At 47.2% G+C, this 14449-nt stretch overlaps 1 protein-coding gene across 1 annotated transcript; it reads right to left on the bottom strand.

Annotated features, from left to right (window-relative positions):
* Positions 1-178: 178 nt before the first annotated feature.
* On the bottom strand, positions 179-13042 carry CALML4 (calmodulin like 4). Its single transcript, XM_048865817.2, has 5 exons — positions 12906-13042; positions 12775-12805; positions 7455-7595; positions 5862-6050; positions 179-568 (listed from the first exon to the last, which is right to left on the bottom strand). Exons 1-5 carry the CDS (start codon positions 12906-12908, stop codon positions 471-473), a joined length of 462 nt encoding a protein of 153 aa, XP_048721774.1. The 5' UTR covers positions 12909-13042; the 3' UTR covers positions 179-470.
* Positions 13043-14449: the final 1407 nt, after the last annotated feature.

Raw genomic sequence — 14449 nt, forward strand, 5'->3', positions numbered from 1 at the left:
CACAGGGAATAGTTGGCTACCACAGGCTCACAGAGTCAGGCCAAATAGCTGTTCTTTCTTCCTTTTACTCTCAAGAACAACCATCTCCCTGTGACATTAAGGTAGATAGCTGATTTTACTCTGAAAAACTGTCCCCATTAAAGTATAACGTGTTTTTAAAATGCTAATTACTAATGAGTGGGTTTGTAAGCATGATAAGCTTTATGCAATATAACATGGCATTCAATTCATTTAAAATAATACATCCAGTGTTTGACATGAACACTCCATTCCAACTGACAAGGAAGGTGTGGCCGGGCCTTGCAATGGGAAAAACCTGTTCAAACATAAATACTTCCATCTAATAAGGCAAAACATTGCTCCTTAAAGGCAAGCAGTGCTGATTCCAGTGAGCCCAAAAGTGATCCAGGAAATGTAAGCTGGAAAAGCTTGCCTATTTCCCTACCGATGCAGTCTCGTCATTCTAAAACTCAGTAGTCTGCAAGAGGAAGGGTGATGGTGTGGATGAATTCTTCATATTTCACGATCCCATTTGGTGCAATGTTAGCTTCTCTTAGAAGGTCATCCACTGTAAATAACAAAATGTAACCATCTCTGTTCAACTTATTTTAGGTACTGTGTCATCCTCCTTCAATTGCCTTTATTTAAATGACTGTTAAAAATCTGGCTTTTGTTAAATCAAAATTTGATTTAGTTACTTGAAATATTAGTGGCTGATCTACACTGAGTTCAGAGTTTGGCATGGAGAGGTGGACGCTTACTGGGAAACACAAGCACAGAGGGTCATTCCTCAGCTGACAATAAACTGTAGTTCTCTTAAAGCCCATGGAGTTCAGCTGACTTCCCCACGTGAGGATCTGACCCGCAGGCCTTACCTACATCGGAAACTTTCACAGGTTTAACTTTAACCAATTTTTAAATGGGGGCAATCCCTGTGCGGACACACTCTTATTTCAGCGTGAGTGGCTTATTTGGGTTTAATTTAAATGTATTCCCTATTGACTTAAACTAAACCACACAAACCAAAATAAGTGTCCATGCTGAGGATTGCACTGCAATTGGAGCCAACAAAATTGGCTTCAATTCACACCTTAGAAATGCCAGTGCCATTTTGTCCTATGGACAGGCCCTCGGTGTTTGAACCCAAGAGAAATTTCATGATGGCTTTAGAGTTCTGGTTATAATATAGCTCTAGCAATGCAATAATGAACGGTGTGCTAGGGATAAATTGCTGAGCCAATGGCTTTGGGGGACAGTGATGCAATGCTGATGCTTTTCACCATGGCTGTGCAAAAGTCTTGGCAACACATCAAATGTTCTGACCTTCAGTATTGGACGCTGCCCCCTCCTCCCCACCAAACTAAGCAATTCAAATGGGCAGTAGATATATCTGTTATAGATTATCTATTTTCAAGTGTCCTGTTCAAATAATAAAGTGCCAGTCAAACATGTTCACAGAGGAGACAGTGTGAAAATGCAACTGCAACGTCATATTGTACCAAGACAGACAAGGTGCGGGAGTGAATATCTTTTGTTGGACTAACTGCCGTTGGTGAGAGGGACGAGCTTTTTAGCTTAGAGACAGCTCTCCTTGTGACCTAAAGAAGAGCTCTGTGTAAGCTTGGAAGCGTGTCTCTCTCACCACCAGAAGCTGGTCCAATAAAAGATATTACCTAATACACTTTGCATCTCTAATATCCTGGGACCAACACGGCATATTGTACCAAATCACTACGGGAGACTTTGACATCTTTCTCTTCTCAAATGGCAGGAGGGAAGAGGAATCTAGTTGCTTGCCTATTTCTTCTGTAGGTGTTAAAATTAATATTTAAAAAATCTAGTGACTTTGTATGCAGTCTAGTTGTAGCTCTGTGTGGCTCAAAAGCTTCTCTCACCACAAACAGTTGGTCCAATAACAGATATTACCCTCCCCACCTTGTCTGTCTAGAGATTTTGTGGCAGATATTGTTTTGGGCGACAGTTCCATAGATTTTTTTTTTTTTAAGGTCAGAAAGGACCATTAAATCGTCTAGTCTCCCCTGGATACCACAGGCCATACAATTTCAGTTCGTGCAGGGGGTGAACAGGTGAACCCGCACTCTGATCACTCTGATGTTCATTAGTTTAGACAATCAGGCTGGCTGGCTGGGAGCCAATTAGCCCATCAGCCCAAGGCTGATAAAGAGGCAGGAAGGAAGCGCCAAGGAGAGGGAGGTGGGCCCAGTTACATAGAGGCTTCAAGGCAGGGAGACCTCTGTTCCCCTCAGGTCCTGAGGAGAGGGCCAGAAAGCACTGCTGATGCTATAAATAGACTGCTGCACAGGGACCGTTGTGGAAACGGTGAGTCCATGTAATTTCTGGGGGAAGAAGGCAGGCAAGGAGCCGTGCCGTGTGATGGAGGGATTGCCCACCTGGATTCCGCTCTTGGGGGACGTCTACACAGCAAAGAAAAACCCTCCGGCTTTGGGGCTGTTTTATTGCAGTGTAGACATCCAGACTCGGACCGGAGCCTGAGCTCTGGGACGCCCCACTCCACAGGGTCCCAAAGCCTGGGCTCTGGCAGGGAAACAGCCCTACAAGCCCGAGTCAGGGGGCACGGGTCAGCCGTGGGTGTCTAGTTGCTGTGCAGACATAATGTCGTTGTGCATGTGCCCCGGACGCCTAGGAGCAGATCCTTTTGGTCAGCTGTGTGTGTTGGGGCCACACCTGCCCCCCCCAACCCAAGAGCAGAGTGGGTCCAATTGTGCCTCTGTTCCCTCTTACCTCCCAGGACTACAAGAGTGGAATCCACCTGGACAACACATCTTGCAGAACCATAGTTACTGTAAGGTAAGTAACTGTTCTTTGTGTGATCAAGAGATCTAATACTTCTGCTTTCAAAGAAGAGACTATCCACATGGTAACCATGCACCTTGAAAAACGGATAAACTTCAAACCCCACCCCAGCCAAAGCAGAGCAGCATTTTGAATACTGAACCACGGTAACTTTTGTTCGTTCCTGTCTGGAAAATGGAAAATGATATTTTGCTGGAGAGATGAAGGCTTTTAAAAGCCCACTTTAAGCAACACCACAAATGAAGCCACATGCCAGTAGTTACTGAACATAGCGGAGGCTTTTGAAATTGAGTCCGTTGCAGCATGAAATATTTATTGCAGCTTAACAAGTTAGAGTTCATTGTGTCAAGCCAAGGTCTTGAGTGGATTCCTTATTCCACTGCCTGCTTCATTAAAATCTATAGTGCATTGTAATTTGGCTGGCAAACTCTGTGTCTGCTCTCAAATGAATGTGAAGTGCGTAGGATGTACAGAACAACCTAGGATGTTTTTAATTCTGGCTAATGCCTCCAGAATTTTTCATTTTTTGTTCAGCTTTAACAATAACTTGAGTTTTAACTAACCTGTTTTAGATGAAAAAATGTGTATAAGCTGCTATTCCAGAATACTCTAACTGGGCTATGTAAAGAGGCACTGCCTTGCTGAGACATCTCCCTGAAAACTAGTTTAGTTAATGCTGGTAAATGGAGGGAGTGTACCCATTAAATTTAAATTCCACGTTAGCATTAAGAAGGGCAGTTCTTGTGCCAGTGAAGAGCCTGGGGATGTGCACACAAAGTCTGTGGACTTGGGTTTTAAGCAAATCTTACCAAATCTGCCAGACTCTAGATGGGTCTTTCTAAAGTTCCTAATGTGAGACAGTAGTGAGGTAAAGTGGCCTCCCTCCGGACTGGAGAGTGAGGGAGCACTACGCTCCCTTTGGTGGGTGGAGCCAAATCCACCCCACCCCCTCACCGGACGTACAAGGGAGGGGCAGGAAGTATAAAGGGAGGGCTCTGCAGCGCAGTTGGGCTGGAGCCAGCAGAGGAGACAGACGCCCCTGCCTTGCTGAGGCATCCGGGACGGATCCAGACGAGAAGTTGCTGGGACTACTGTCGGCTGTGTAGCCCGAGGACTGGTGGAGACCAGAGATACCAAACCCCGGGGAGTTAGGAAGTAGCCCAGGGGCAGCTGACAACTGGCCAGCTACAGGGATGACTGCGTCTGGGTCGGCATGTTGCGGCTGGATCCCCACTGACCCAGTGCCAGACCCCTCTGCCACTGTTAGGGTCTTGGGCTGGAACGCGGTGGAGTAGGGCGGGCCTGTGTCCCCCTGGCACCCCAGCCCCGGGGTGGCCGACTCCCCATCTTAGGCCAGGAGGCCTGTGCTTCGTGAACACCCCTGCCAGCACCCTAGACTGCCTGCTGGGTGCTCAATCCTTGTTGGAGCCCCCTAGACTGTGTGGGTGCTCACCCCTACCTGAACCCTGAGATGATGTGCATTTGCTGGCTGCCTGAGCCCCAAGCTTAGGCTAAAGCCTGCTCCCTGCTCTGCCCCACCCCAAAGGGCTTGGGCTATTGACTGTGTTTGGCTGCCGGAGGCCTGGAGACGTAGGCTACAGCCTGTTATCAGCCCGGCCCCGTTAATTGGTATCAGCCCCAGCTGCGAGGCTGCGGGCTAGAGACTACATCGGGCACCGTGCCGTCCAAGGGTAGGGACAGGAGCCCCAGACTACTACGGCGTACTTGCCTCTGCTAGATGGCCCCAGAGCCACAGACCACCTAGGACTTGCCCCACTCCCCTCGGTGCAGCCCGAGCCTGAAGACAACTGCCCCTGATGACGAGGCAGAGTGGACAGCAAGGAACCACGACAGAGAGGGATTGAGTGACTTCAAAGCTAGAGAGCCTCTTTCCTGGAATATGGCAAAATGCACCAGAGTTTTGAGAGAACTGCAGCCAAATGTGAAGTGTGCAGTGGATCCATTTTTGAGTAATAAAGTACCATGAACATTTGAGCTACCTGGTGTGATGGCATTTGGCACATTTCTCTGCCTATCTCCAAAAAATGGCTTGTCTGATTTCTCTCAAATTCAGACCCCCTCCCGCCAAAAGCTTCTGTCCACAGACAATGCATATGACATTTGAAGCAGAAAAAGCTTTTCAGAGGATTGTAAAAGGCTGAGGTAAAATCAGTCCCATAAAAACTTCTTCAGATAATTTTTGATGCCCCCTGAGAGCTCTTGTAATTGCTGGGGGCAGATTTTTGACTAAGGATTGTGGCAAGGTACCTCCTTTGTCTGGCCAGATTTACTGCTTCCCCGTCTGGCGATGGCGGGCCTGGGTAATCAGCCCCCCTCACGGCAGGGTTCGCCTTCCCCCTTTTGTGCTCCCTTGGTTGTATTTTAAGCGTAGGCCTAAGGCTTGATCCCCCAAGAGTGTGGCTCTGTTCTATCTGCTGCCAGGTGAGTAACTCCTCTCTACTTCTTCCTAGCCTCCAGCCAACTTTAACCTGAGATGAACAAAATATTTATGGAGAATAAGGCAGCGGCTTGTTTATGATTTAGATCAAAGCCTTAGCTTGGGGCTATGGAGCGGTATGTGGCCCTTGTGATTTGGGTTGGCTCTCCTCTTCTGCCTCATGTAGGAAAGGTACCGATGACTAGTTGGATCAGAAGAGAGTAAAAAGAAAAGCAAAAGAATACTGTGTGAAGCTGCAAAGAGCAACTCAGTGATACCCTAATGTAGCAACAATGTGTGGCATTAGTGTGATGACCTAGAGTTGTGATAACGCAATGTCATAATGCAAGCCTCATGACGCAACGTCAGCACGCTGTGCCGTGATTGGATTGTGACCCCCTGTGACTTGGCTCTACCATGAAGCGTGTGCCCCAGCCCTTTGAGGTTGAAGATCACTGGCAGACGCAGGTCACATGCTACCCACCCACAGGTGTTTGTGATCTCATCTCTGACTCCAGTGGGGGTTGGGTGGAGGGAGAGGAGGGGGGTTAGAAAGGTGTTGAACTTATGCTGCCCTTTGATGCTGTACCTTCGTCCTCTGAGAGCTTTTCTCCGAGCCTGGTGAGTTTCGCTCTCAGCTCAGAAGCGGTGATGAAACCCTTCTTCTGCTTGTCTGTCATTGCCAGGGCTGCCAGGATTTCCTTCTCAGGGTCTTCCTGCTGCCTTTGCCTGTACATGATGGTCAGGAAAGTGGAAAAATCCAGTTCTGCCTTTCTGTCTGGAAACGTGACACAAAGCAACAAACGTTCTTGTTTAGCTAGTGGCATATACGCGCCCCATCAGCCCAGCCTCCTCTGGCCTTCACTCTTCCCCTTTCCTCTGAGAGCTCGGCCTACTTCCCTGAGCTAGATTCGTTGTCTCTTCTTGTTTGTATGCACCGGATACAGGCAGTTAGTCCCTCACTGAGGCCCTGCCTTGCAGGGCTGTTCCACAGACTGACGCGCTCTTACTCCTTGGCAATCCTCATCTTACGAACTAGGAATTGCCTTGCTTCCCTTCTGAGACCCTCACGCGGTGCGTGGCCTGTGCCATGCCGGTGAGGTGGGAGGTCCACCTTCAGGCCGTTAGCCAGGGCTTGCCTGCATTCCACCGAGCTCGGAGGCGTCTCAGCGTGCTAGCTAATGGCAACGCCTTTGGGTCCCAGCACGTGGTGCTAAGGATCAGGGCCGTGTAGGATTAATTGAGAGTCTGGCTCTTCACGGGTCTGAGGGGCGTTTAAAACAAGGGTTAAGGGCGCCCAGCGTTCGGGGCGGGTGCCCTCCTTGGGCCCAGTACGAACTGAAAGACTCATTAAGACTGGTGGTGGTGCTGCCTCGGCCTGAGTACACTGCCACGTGCCCTGTCGTGGGGGCACGGCTGGGGAGTAACCTTTGTCCCAGGGCAAGGGCCTGAACCACATTTCAGCTCATCCGGGTATAGGTGCTCCCCCCCGGTGGTTGGAGGAGCCTGGTCTTTAGCTATAACAATTCTGTAGCCTTGTCAGACACTCGGAAAGCCCCTGCCCCACAATGGGTTGGTGCAGACCACCTCAGTTCATGACTCTTCTTTGACCTCCCCCCAGTCTGTGCTTTTTAGAGATGATTGAATAAAACATCTGGAGCTGAAAATGACCTTTTTTTGTTCCCTTCCTAGCCTGGTTTGAGGGGACTCTCTGATCTCGGGAGGGCTGCAGCTCCACACAACTGTGACAGCACAGGGTTCTTAAGCATGTCTCCTTTCCCCACTCCTCTTGATGTCCTTAGGGCACCATTTTGATACCTGTGCTTGACTTGTCTGTGAAGTCTTCTAAATGTGCCCTTCCTATCCATCATCCAGCACATCTGACCCCTCTTGTGCCCAAGTTCTGGTTACCCTGTATTGCCTAGGCTGTCTCATCTTAGACCCTGATCTACCTAGATTCCTGCCTTGCTCATTTTTATTACTATAGCGTCTCAACAGCAGAAAAGGTGAGTCTTAGCAAATACCATCATGTCCAACTTCTTCCTCTTCTGCTAGTTTGGGTGGGGTCCTCCTTGTTGAACATTTTAGACTTACTTTTCACTTGGTTATTGTCAGATTGAGAGCTCTACATGTCACCTGCCTTGTTTTAATAATCCTCGCGGTCCAGATTTATTTTACTTACCAATTTTATGTCCTTGAAGATGTCTCTCTACCTCTCCCGGAGTTGGGCTGGTTCCCAAGCACCGCATCACTGTGATCAGGTCACTGGCATTTATCTTGCCTTTTTGTTTCTTATCGTATAGAGAAAAGCATTCCTTGAATTCTAGTTTAAAAACAAAAAACTGTGTGTGTTGCCATCCAATATTGCCTTAGTTTGAAAGTGAAATTTCCCTGCAGTCTACTAGTCAGGAGGAAAAAGCAGCTAGATTATTTAAACCTGCAAAATGACCAATTGACTTGGTCAGAGTTTTAGCTCTTCCAGCATTTCATCAACCCTTGTAGCTAAAGCATCAGATGACTACCTGAACACTCTGTGTGTGTGTGTACACATACATACTAGACCTTTCCAAAGAGGAGAAGGGAGTAGAGAAAAGGAGCTGTTGAGGCTTGTCCTTAAATTCAGCTCCTGAACTTGTGGTCAAAGTGGTGGATGGCCTTTTCCTTCTAGCTTCTCTAGTGGCTCATAGTGCAGCTAGCTCCCATCACAGAAATGTAGGGTTGGAAGGGGCCTCAAGAAGTTATCAGTGGTTCTCAGTCATGCTGGAAGGGCATAACGAGTGGGGTCGCACAGGGATCAGTTCTGGGTCCGGTTCTGCTCAGTATCTTCACCAATGATTTAGATAATGCCATAGAGAGTACACTTATAAAGTTTGTGGACAATACCAAGCTGGGAGGGGTTGCAAGTGCTTTGGAGGATAGGATTAAAATTCAAAATGATCTGGAGAAATGGTCTGAAGTAAATAGGATGAAACTCAATCAGGACAAATGCAAAGTACTTTGTTTGAGGAAGGAACAATCAGTTGCACACATACAAAATGGGAAATGACTGCCTAAGAAGGAGTACTGTGAAAAGGGATCTGGGGGTCAGAGTGGACCATAAGCCAAGTATGGGTCAACAGAGCAACACTGTTGAAAAAAAAAAAAAAGCAAATATCATTCTGGGATATATTAGCAGGAGTGTTGTAAACAAAACACGAGACGTAATTCTTCTACTGTACTCCATGCTGATTAGGCCACAACTGGAGTATTGTGCCCAGTTCTGGGCGCAACATTTCAGGAAGGATGTGAACAAACTGGAGAAAGTCCAGAGAAGAGCAACAAAAATGATTAAAGGTCAGAAAACATGGCCTACGAGGGAAGATTGAAAAAATTGGGTTTGTTTAGTCTGGAAAAGAGAAGACTGAGAGGGGACATAACAGTTTTCAAGTACACAAAAGACTGTTACAAGGAGGAGGGAGAAGAATTGTTCTTCTTAACCTCTGAGGATAGGACAAGGAGCAATGGGCTTAAATTGCAGCAAAGGAGGTTTAGGTTGGACATTAGGAAAAACTTCCTCACCGTCAGGGTAGTTAAGCACTGGAGTAAATTGTCTAGGGAGGCTGTGGAATCTCCATCATTGGAGATTTTTAAGAGCAGGTTAGACACACACTTGTCAGGGATGGTCTAGATAATACTTAGTCCTGCCATGAGTGCAGCAGACGGGACTAGATGACCTCTTGAGGTCCCTTCCAGTGCTATGATTCTATGACCCTGTAACAGTGGTGAGACGTTAGGGAGTCTCTAGATGGTCCTGGGAACAAACCCCTGTTCGGAGTAGTACAGAACAGTGAATTCCATGAGCCCTAGCAACTCAAGCCTCCTTTAATATATTCAGACTAATGAGCTATGGAGTTCTTGAGCTCCTAAACATTCATCAGAGCGGCAAAGGATCTCTGCTTGGGAAATAGCTTTTTAAACACTTAACTGTCTAAATCTACTGGGTGGAATACTAATGAGAAGAGGACGGTGGTGTTGAAACAATTGACCGACATTCTCTGAACAACTAAGAGAAACCTACAGAGACAAACGGCTCACTTCCCTGACTCCTTTTCCCTCCGATTCCCAAAGGACCCATGGCTGGATGACAAGCCTAAGGAAATGAACAAAGGGAAAATAGGGAACTAGACACACCGTGCTGTGATGTCATTTTAAATTGTACTGAAAGAAATCAGTCGTGACGCTGCGACCTACTACCAAGCCAAAATACAATTCTGTGGGGTAGGGGTGATCTCTGTGGTAAGGTCCATGTTTTTTGTTTGTAGAGCACTTACCACAATGAGATCCTGGCCCATGACCAAGGCTACGGCAAAACAAATATATACGCTAGTCTTGCTAACCTTTTCCCCACCCTCTTCCCAATATCCTCATGATGGAAACAGAACTCAAGATTAACGCTGCCCTGGGATGAATGGGAGCAGTTCTCCTCAGCTTTGTTGTGTATGGAGACTCTGGCAGACTTTCACTGCGTCGGTTGCATTCAAAGGTTCCCCTGACAGCTTTAAGGGCTAGAAATAAGAATTTAGATTCCGTGGCAGAGGCTGGAGTAAAGGTGAAAACTTCACAGCCATGGAGTCATAGAAAATAGATGGCTGGTGTGAGAAGATGGTTAAAACCTTGCCCCAGCTCTGTGAGGATCTGGCTAGTAGCTGATTTCATTGAGACGACTGAGACCGTAAGGACCTGTCTCCATAGATTAGGCTAAAGAACAGTCAATTTGTTGGTGAAGATGGATCCTGAATTTCGAAAGGTCAACTCCTTTATCTAATAAAGTGAGTCTGGATTTTAACTAGTTGGGCTGATGGAGCAGGCCAGTGCTTTAGCAATAAGCGAGCTTCCCTATTGCTTTCCAGCAGCCTGATCTCGGTGCTTTCTGTTGTGCAATTAGATAAGTCCGTATGTTGGTTTTCGCGGGCTGGTTACTCTCTGCTGTTAATTAGGGCTGTAGAGTGCAGCTGGACAGATTTTGATCCGAATGCAAAGACTGAACAAAAGCAAGTCCATTGCAGAGATTGGGGGTAGAAGCCAGCTTTCAACTCCCAGACCTCCGTCCAACCACTGACCCATTGCCTTTGCCTACTACATATAGACCACCTCAGCACCCATTGAATTGTTCGTTTAGGGTCAAGTGCTTTTTCAGTTTGTGCAACCAGGCTTTTAAATATGGGCTGACTGGGTGCGTGGGTGTGACTCCCTGTCAAAAATCTCCCCTGCTGAATTTTCCAGCAGCAATAATTAGTGTCTGTAGGGCTCGTTTGGTAGCGCTCTTGCTTCTGGGCTGGAGCATCCTTTGTTCAAGTCTCTCACCAGGATCAGAGCTCGTGCCCATGTGGCTGGGGTGTCCTGTGGGGAGGGGGAGGATATGCACCATGTTCAACGCCCGTCCTTTGGATGAGATGAAGACTCTTGTGCCTTGTGGGGACTATGAAACTTGCTCGCTGTGTGTGTGCTTTGGGGTGGCCGATGGGCCGTGCTGCTCTTTCCAGTGTACCTTCTGAATTTGAACATTGGCGCGGATGCCATTTATTCCCAGGAGAAGGAAGAGCTGAGGTAGGTTTTACACTGGGGCTATGCTAGTCAGGCCCCCAGCAATGGTCTAGCCCATCCCAAGGGGGTGGGTAGCCCACGCAATCCCAGGCCAAAGGCGAGCCCAGACCCTGCTTGGTCTCTAGAGGTGAAATCGTGGCCCTCTTAGAGTGAATGGCTAACCTCCCCTTGACTTCGTGGGGCTAGGATTTCACCCCGAGAGACAATGCCAGCAATGTGCTTGGTGCTGGGTCATTGTTTTGAGAAACGTAAGGTGCATCACACAATGGGGGACTGGTGGAAACGCGTCCTCTTTAGTTCTTTTTACTGCACTCACAAGCATTTGGAGGCCTTGCCCTGAGACTGCGCTCTACTGACCTTGGCCAGTCTGCAGACAGAATGGGTGGCTGCTGCCGGCCCTAGCGGAGACGCCACTGACCGGCCTGCTGTCGTGTGCGCATTAGTTCTGCTGTGTTTTGTGAATTGCATTCTGAACTCCAGATAGTTTTCTAAAAATAACCTTAGCAGCAGATCCCGCTGTCCTGGGCAATGGGAGCTTGTAGGCTGCCCTGTTGGCTACTCGGCCCTGACACATGCCAGTGTTAGACTTAGTAATTTGTACAGTGCCTTGAGCTACCTTGAGGGTGCCAGGGGCTATGTAGAGCCCAACCTCTTTCTATCCCGTAAGTGCTCGTGATGGGGATTGGATTGTGACGAGCTCTTTCCTGGAGTTAAAGTGCAGAGTTTTGTGTCTGGCTGAGTGGACAATACCGCGGAGGTACCTTCCCTGAGACCAGCTCCAGCTAAGAGATGGGCTCCAAAGGGCAGGAGCCTGTACCCGGGGTGTAAGGAAGCCTGTCCTAGTTGTATGTGATTCTCCTTTCAAAAGATGTTTCCGGTAAACAGCTTGGGATCAACTGATGCTGCTCAAAGGCCAAAGTTTTGTGTGCCCCGCCCCCAGTTCTTTCCTGGTGGGTCAGGGTAAAGAACTAAGTGGTTTGGGTGGACTGGCTCAGAGATGAAAGATTTCCAGCACGTCTCAGAGCTGGCTCTGCAGCTCCTCCCTACCCTGACTTTCTCCCACCCTTTCCGATCCCCCTCGCCGGCCGGTATTGTGCAGGGCCAGTGGCAGCTGCTTGCCGCATGCCATTTGCCCCCCCCCCTCAGGTATCCCCTGTCTTAGCTGTCTGCCTACTACCTCTCCAAATCAGCACCCTCCAATCCCTGGGCCTGCTCCCCCACCCCGGGTTCATATCATCAAACCAAGGTTTCTATTTTGCCTCCCATTCAAGGATCCCGCTGCTCTATCCAAGTGGTTAATAAGGCAGATCGCTGCTGTGGCCATTTTGAGAGAGGGAAACACAGAGAGGTGGTAAGTGACTTGCCAAGGGTCACGCAGGAAGAAGTGGGAATTAGAACTTGGCTCTCCTGACTCGGTCCCGTGCTTTGCTCAACAAACCAGCCTTCCCCTGCCTTTCTAGGGGTTTGCTTAAGGTCCAAAGCTTTACAGTACTGCGTCAGTATCTCCAATTATTGCTTCAAATATTCTCTCTCCCTTATTTGTCCAGAGATGTAATGTTAAAGGGTTGGGGGCGGGGAGTTAAATCTCTTTCCCCCTGAAATCCAGCATTCTTAGTTTTTAAGAACGATACATACAAATGGTTTGTAAGATATTCCAGTTTCTTGCTCCCTTTCCTTTGCTAGCCCAAACCGCACCGCACCCCACCCCCAGCAGCCAACTGCAGAGAGGACGTCTCCGGCTGACTGCATCTAATGTTCCCTTTTAAAAAACATTAGCTAGCAGAGACAGTTCACCTCAAGAATTATGAGAATGTTAAACAACGAAGTAAATTCCCCAGAATGAGACCCTTTAATGAGAAACGCTGTTAGCGGTAAACTTGTTAAACTGATCCTGCTCATTAAAAAGCAACGGTACGTACCATTAATTTGATCCTGGGACAGAAATTTTGCCTGTAGCGGAAAAAGGAAGGAGGGGAGGAAAAAATGTTCAATTTCTGAATGTAGCACAATAAGGTAGGTTTCAAATAGATCAAAAACGTTTGTCACTCACCATTTGTTAAGGAATCTCCCCCCCCCTTTGTTTTATTTCAGCTGGTCAGAGAGTCAGTCCCTGTGTTCTCCTACTTTTCGATATGATTAAGGGCTAAAGTCCGCCAATCCTGGGTGGAGAGTGGTAGGAACTGTAATAAATACCCTGCTGCCATGGATACAAGACCTGATCCATGCTGGGGGTTGGATTCCAACTACCAGCAACAGCTGTTAATCAGATAGGCGCACACACTCTGTTCTAATCAAAAGATTGCTCCTGCCACAAGCTTACAATTTCAGAATTCTTGAAGGAGCGTTTATAAAGGAGCAGGAAACCGGGGGCAGACTCTTCCTCTAATTTGCGGTCGCCTTCAGCCTTAGGTCAGACTCAATAATGAAACAACTCCAGGTTGAGTATAAAAGGCTTGGTAATCCCCAATAGAGTGCAATGCACCTCATGCTGTGCTTAAATACCAACACTTAGAGACAAGCCCACAGAATCACTAATATCTAATGAGGTTGTTTAGAAGGGACAGAAGGGGGTATTTATTTATATATAATTCACTCTTGATAGGGTTTTGCTGCTGGGCAAGAGAGGAAGTTAGTTTTTGAATTGAGCGCTCTATGAGCAAATTGCAACAGGTTTTGCTCTGTAAATGATGTTGATGATTATATCCCGACTGGCCAGTTGTTCAAAAGGTGACTAGAATTAGTCTTGTCTGCCTTTAGGGTGTATAAAGGAGGATTGAAAGATGTGCTTCGTTTTGGTTTTTTTTTAAACATTGCAAAGGTGGCAGGTCTTATCTGCCCCTAAATGCTCTGTGGAAGTCTAGAGAGTTAGTAGATTTGACATCAGAGAAAGGGGAGGTGATTTTGAGACTGTTCAAAACAGACCAGAGAGTTTTAATATTTATTTAATGAAACCACTGGGAGCAAACATTCTTCAGGATTGAAAGTCCCCTTCCCAGCTCTCTGCTTAGGAAAACCCATAGATATATATTCCTAAGAAGATAGATAGATAGATATAAATATAAAAATATAATATGGGGGGAGGGGTCAGAAAAAATATTGAAAGTGGAGGGAAGGGGTGGATCTATGTCCAGGCCTTTACTATACATTGTAAAGAAACACACAAAGCTACAGTCTCAGGGTTGGCTGAAAAACAGGAATTACTTTGAACAAAAAGGTTCAATTTTTTGTTTTTTCCCAACTTTTTGATGAAAACTTGAAACCAAACATGCATTTTGATTCCATCCAGTTTGAACAGAAATACAAGTTTTCCCATGTTTTGTCCTCTTCCAAGCCCAGAGAAGGGCAAAAATCCATTATTTAAAATGATTGGTTTTGAATTGATCTGTGGAAAAATGGGAGTTTGAAGGATACAGAAATTGTCTGAGATGCCGTTTCATATGGTTCAAAAAGCAGTTTTTTGTGGAAAAAATGTAAGCAACATTTTCAACTGCCTCTTCGCTACGCCCTTCCCCCCCGCCCCCCTTACACTGAAGTGATAAGGAATTTAAGACCTCGAATATGGCTGGTCTTTATCCATCCAGCTAAGGTTTTCAA

The sequence above is a fragment of the Caretta caretta genome, chromosome 10 (genome assembly GCF_965140235.1).
Source record: "Caretta caretta isolate rCarCar2 chromosome 10, rCarCar1.hap1, whole genome shotgun sequence".
Lineage (NCBI taxonomy): Eukaryota > Metazoa > Chordata > Testudines > Cheloniidae > Caretta > Caretta caretta.